At 46.7% G+C, this 6000-nt stretch overlaps 1 protein-coding gene across 1 annotated transcript in view; it reads left to right on the forward strand.

The window, feature by feature from the left end:
* Positions 1-6000, forward strand: part of VWF (von Willebrand factor) — a 227928-nt gene that overhangs the window by 79232 nt on the left and 142696 nt on the right. The window contains exons 11-12 of the mRNA XM_006891361.1: positions 2354-2492; positions 3712-3812. Coding sequence (XP_006891423.1) covers positions 2354-2492; positions 3712-3812 — 240 coding nt within the window. The remainder of the gene's footprint in view (positions 1-2353; positions 2493-3711; positions 3813-6000) is intronic.

A 6000-nucleotide genomic window follows, 5' to 3' on the forward strand; every position in this document is an offset into this window, starting at 1 on the left:
AGAGCCTCAGACCATCTCACCCTCTCTAGATGCAGAAAGGGACTCCAGCTCTACCAGTGTTGCTTCTGTGGGGCCCCTCAGTTTGGTAGCCAGAGATGAATCCCCTTTAAGCCCAATCTACTGCCCTCATGGCGGCACTTCTGTTGTTTGGAGTTAGAAGATGATGAGGGTGGAGACAAGGTGGACCAATCTTCTTTATTAGGCTCTATGGTTCATGTGTGCGTGTGTATCTATCTATCTATCTATCTATCTATCTATCTATCTATCTATCTATCTATCTATCTATCTATATCTCACCTCCACAAACCATGGAAGTGTTTGTTATGTATTGCAGTGCTAACCAAAAGATCAACAGTTCAAACAAAACAGCCATTCTGCAGGGGGGGGGGGCGGAGAAAAATGAGACAATCTGCCCTAATTAAGATTTATAGCCTCAGAAACCTGATGATGGGATGCCATGATTTGGAATCAACTCAACTGTAGTGCATTTTCTTTGGCTTTTTATATCCATAGAGCCTTATGTCTGTTTGTGTATCTATCTTCCTGTCTGTCTGTCTCTCTCCATCCATCCATCCATCCATCCATCCATCCATCCATCCATCCATCCATCCATCTATATCTGTTATCTATCTATCCATCCATCTATATATATTATCTATCTATCTATCTATCTATCTATCTATCTATCTATCTATCTATCATAGATCTCATGCTGAGAAAGGATCAATGAAAGAAAAACATACAAGATAACTTGACACAGTGTAACAGTTGGCTCAAGCATGTTGGAGATTGTGAGGATGGTGATCTGTGGTTCATAGGATCACTTGGAGTCAAAGTTGGCTTGACAGCACCTAACAACAAGCAGGTATATATGTGTGTGTGTGTGTGGTATATATATATATTGCTGTTGTTGATTGCCTTTGAGTCAAGCATGACTCATAATGACCCTATGAACAAAAGACCTGAAGCCCTTCTACGCTATCAACATTTATCAAAGTTCATAGAGTTTCCGGAGGCATGTTGTTTAGGGAGTGGATGCCACTCCTGTTTCCAAATGTGTCATTATATGTTATTATTGTTATGTGCTGTTGAATTGTCTATGACTTATAGCGACCCTATGTACAGCAGCTCTGAACCCTTCCCAGTCCTGAGCCAGTCTCACTAATTCTGACACACCAACCCTCATTGCCCCAGCTACTATATCAATTCATCTCATCTGGGGTCTCCCTCTCCTGTTCTGTCCATCCACCCTTCCAAGCATGATGTCCTTCTCCAAGGACTGATCTCTCCTGGCGATGTGCACAAAGTAAGTGAGACAGAGTTTCAAAATCCTAGCCTCCAAGAAGAGACTTGGTTTCACCATCTCCAAGACAGATGTATTTGTTTTCTTGGCAAAACAAATACACACACACACACACACATGCATGTATGTATATAAAACATATACACACATACATACGTTGTTTTGTACCATCTCATCAGCTGGCCCTCCAGAAGGTTTTCAGAGACAGTAAATCTTATGGGATGAGATTGTCCATATAACAACTCATTGTAGTCAAGTTTGAACTCCATCTTTCTTCCTCAGACCTACTAGTAGATTCAAACTACTTCTTTTACACTGGCAGCACAACTCCCTACCCACTAGGCCACCAAAGCTCCTTTATATATATGTGTATTCTATACCCCCTCTTATCTCTCTCTCTCTCTCTCTCTCTATCCTTATCCCTGTCCATAGCTATCTATATCTCTATCTGTCTAGTTATTTTGGGGTACTGTTGAGTCAGAATCACCTCCCAGCTGACCTTCCAGCAGGTTCTTAGAAGCAGTAAAAAGCATGGGAGGAGACTGCCCATGTTTCTCCCCTGGAGCAGCTAGTGGTTTGGAGGCATGTGCCTTAGGGATTGTAGTGCAGCTTCTTACCATTAGGCCATCAGAGCTCCATCTGTTCTACTTGTTCTCAACTTTGCTTCCTTCCCTCTCTATGTGTATAGCAAGAGACAGAGACAAGTAGGCTATCTGTACACTGTATATATTATCTATCTATGACATATAAGACATAAAACATACAGGACTGATCTCGAGGATCAAAGGCTCTGGTTAGTTTTAGAACAATGGGCCCGAGATCTAAGATGATCCAGACACAGAGAGCTCTTATAATAGACTGGATTAGGAGGGAAAGGGGTGTGCAGGAGGCTGAGGCTTAGGGTTCCCTGCTGTGTACCTCTATGGGCCCCACCCACATTGAATGCTCTGTGAACACGGAGTTGGACACTGTGAGAAGGTTCTCAGAGGCTGGGGTCTTCTCTGGGATGGTGAAGACGTGGTGATGACTCTGGCACGTCCCCCTTGGCAGTGTGCTGATGACCCTGATGCTGTCTGCACTCGCTCTGTGACCACCCGTCTGCCCCTCCTGCACAACAGCCTCGTGAAGCTGAAGCATGGGGGTGGCATCTCCGTGGATGGCCGGGACGTCCAGCTTCCTTTCCTGCAAGGTGGGCTCTCTCCTCCTCCACCAGCTCACTCGCAGTGCCCTCTTCTCAACAGCTCTCGTCGCTGACAGCCTGATCGCCTCTGTACAAGCGTGAGGAAGTTACTGCTGGAGGCATGGATGGGTCTCCCTGACCTGCATTTGTACAGACAGGAAGGTGTCCTGCAAGAAAAGAATGAAAGGGGAGAGATGAGGAAGTGGCTCCAGGCTTGAGATTGATTGCAAAGGAGAGAAGGGAACCAAAGGGCTTTTCACTTGATTTGAGCCCAAGGAGCAAATTGAGAGTTGGAAAAAATGGTTTTACTCTGAGACTGAAAAGGGGCAGAGGCTGGTGCTCAAAGGTCAGGGAGTGAATAGTAAAGGGCCGAGCAGAGGATGACACTCAGGGCAGGGCCACCAGCCCTGTGGCCTATGCAAAACCTGTCTGTCCAGTGGCTCTGCTTCGGTTCACTGTGTCCTGCCAAAACAAAACCAATTCTGTAAGTTACGCTCTCAGCCTTCACTTTCAAATCGTCACTCAGATGCCCTATTACTTTCTAACTAGTCTAGTCGTTCCATGGCTAGTTCTCATAGCTCTGCACACAAACCTGGTGATCTTGGACTGGCGGATACACAGCATGTCCATGTGTGTTCAATGCTGGATACATTTGTCTCCTGGTGAAATAATGCCTTCCTCTAGGACAGTGCAATTGGCACAGGACAGAGCAGAGTTTAGGTCTGTAGTACATAGGGTCGCTATGAGTCGCAAGCGACTCGACTGTGCATAACAACAACAACAACAACTAGGACAAGGAGTAGCCTTCTCCTGTCTCCTAACCTTCCCACAGCAGAAAGAACTGCTGTAGCCAGCTCTGCACCCAATTGTGGAGGACTGAGTAACTGAGGCTGGCAGTGAAGGGCAATGGCAGAGACGCCCAACTCAACTGCAGACACAGAACTCCCTTAGGAATCGGACCAAAGTGAAGGATGTGGAAGTCTCTGCTTCCCTCTAGTGGTAGCAGAAGGAATAGTATGCTTTGGTCAGATTGCAGAGGTTTCTCTGGGGAACTCCGTTTGCACCTCATCCACCCTGATCACCCTTCCTCCTGACATCTTAAACATCACAGACACCCCAATCTATATCATATAGTCGTTTTCAGGGCATCCTCCACATAATACATCTATTTGTCACCATCCTGTCCCCTCCTCTCCTCAGCCTACATCTTGTCTCTGCTTGGTTCCAGGTGACCTCCGCATCCAGCCCACCGTACTGGCCTCTGTGCGCTTCAACTATGGGGAGGACCTGCAGCTGGACTGGGATGGCCGCGGGAGGCTGCTGGTGAAGGTGGGTTCCCTCTCCAGTCTCTGCCTCCCCTCAGTGCAGCTCTGACAAAGTGCTCCTTGTCTTCTGGCAGAATGGCTTTGTGTTGTGGGAGAAGAATTCCTTTCTCCTTCATCCCTACACCCCCAGAGGGAGGAACAGGCTTCTCTTGTTTGAGAAGCTGGCATTTGTTTTCTGGATGCCTCTCACTCACCCCTAGGGATTCTCATTTCTGGGGCTCTGGCTTCCCAGGAGCCTGCCCAGATGGGCACAGGCCATCTGCAGACCCAGGAGGCTGCTGTCGGCAGGGGAGGCAGCAAATGTTCTGTCCGCACTCTTGGCTGAAGCACAGCCTGGCAGTGGGATGTGTTCTCCTGGGTGCCCTCTCTCTGGGAAGAGCCCGAAGGGAACTCATGACTCTTTTTTGCTCCAATGCTGATAAAGTCTTCCTGCTGCCTATGAGAGAGCTGCACAGTGAACTCCTGCCCACCACAGGCTCCTGTAGTCCTCTCCTTTGATAGGATCCACAGAGAGTCACGCTTGGATACTAGTTGCCCTTGAGTTGACTCTCACTCATGGTGACCCCATGTGTATTAGAGGAAAACTGTGCTCCTCTGACTTTTCAGTGAGGTTGCTTTTTAGGATATAGTCTGCCAGGATTTCTGGTGAGGTGCCACTGGGTGGATTTGAACCCTCTACATGGTTTTTGCAATCACTTGCTATGTGTCAGAGAGTTGGAAAATGACTAGGGAGGATAGAAGGAGAATAGATGCCTTTGAGCTGTGGTGTTGGAGAAGAGTATTGAATATACCATGGACTGCTAGGAAAACAAACAGGTTCGCCGTAGAGAGGGTGAGACCAGGCTGCCTGCTCCTTGGAGGCAAGGATTCTGAAGTTTTTGTCTGACATACTTTGGACATGTTACAAGGAGGGGCCAGTCCTTGGAGAGGGACATCATGCTTGGGAGGGTGGAGGGACAGTGCAAGAGAGGAAGACCCTTGATGAGGTGGATTGATTCAGTGACTGGAGTAATTGAGGTGGGTGTGTCAGAGACAGTGAAGTTGACACAGGATAGAGCAGGGTTTAGGGCTGTTGTACATAGGGTTGCAATGAGTCACAGGCGACTCCACGGCACATAACAACAACAACCTTTTAGTTAGCTGATGAGTAACCATTTGTAGCAATAAGGATTCCATATTTGAATACAAGTGTGTTTTCCTACAAGGTGTTTGTAGGTATTGTATGTACACACACACACACACACACACACACACACCACACATTTCCTCTTTCCACCTCCCCCCATGGGATTTCCCTAGTACGTGGGCAGTGCAGGGAATGTCACTGCCATTTTACGAAAAGGCACCATAAACGCAGAGAAGGCAGATTTCCCCACTCTACCCATCTGGCAGCAGAGTCAGTGCTGCTGTCTGGGCAGCATCTTTTTCAAGTCCTCACAGTTTTGGCCTCAGGAAACCTCTGTACTGTAGAACTTACCAAGGACACAGATCTTTTACTGTAAGGGTTGTAACTAATGATCTCTTATTGTCACTGAATTGGAACAGACACATTTCTGACCCTCCATTGGAATTGGAGGTTGTAAATTGCATGAGAGGAGTTTGCCTGGGTTTCTCCCTCAGAGCCACTGAGGATTTAAACCACCAGCGAGGTGCCGTCTTTGGATTAGGAGTGCAATTCCCTATGGACTGTGTCACCAGAACTTGTATATGCTTACCATATTAAACATTAAATGATGCTTAAAAATAACAATAACCTCTCATGTGTTAATGTTGTTACCTTCTGTCAAGTCAGAACTAGTTCATAGTGGACCCTCCAGTGAGTTTTCAGAGACTGTAAATCACCTGGTAGGAGATTACCCATCTTTCTCCCTAAGAGCATCTGGTGGACCTGAACCTCTTACCTTTGTGTTGGTAGCACAACTCTTTACCCACAGGCCTCCAGTGCTCACATGTGTTAATATAGACAATTTTTTTTGAGGGAGACCCCCTCCCCCGTTTTCCAAAACAAAAACAGTGAGAAGAATGGCCCTGTTTTAAATTTCTGCATGTCTCATAATGTCAAGTTTGATGGAAACCAGCTGGATTTTGCATCTGCTTCCGCATTTGGATTTTTGCAGCATGATATGTAGTTTCTTGAAATATCCACTTTACACTTGTAAGAGACTAGAACAAAAAAGGCAGATGACATCTTT

The sequence above is a fragment of the Elephantulus edwardii genome, unplaced genomic scaffold (assembly GCF_000299155.1).
Source record: "Elephantulus edwardii isolate Elephantulus edwardi_28Jun2011 unplaced genomic scaffold, EleEdw1.0 scaffold00096, whole genome shotgun sequence".
Classification (NCBI taxonomy): Eukaryota; Metazoa; Chordata; class Mammalia; order Macroscelidea; family Macroscelididae; genus Elephantulus; species Elephantulus edwardii.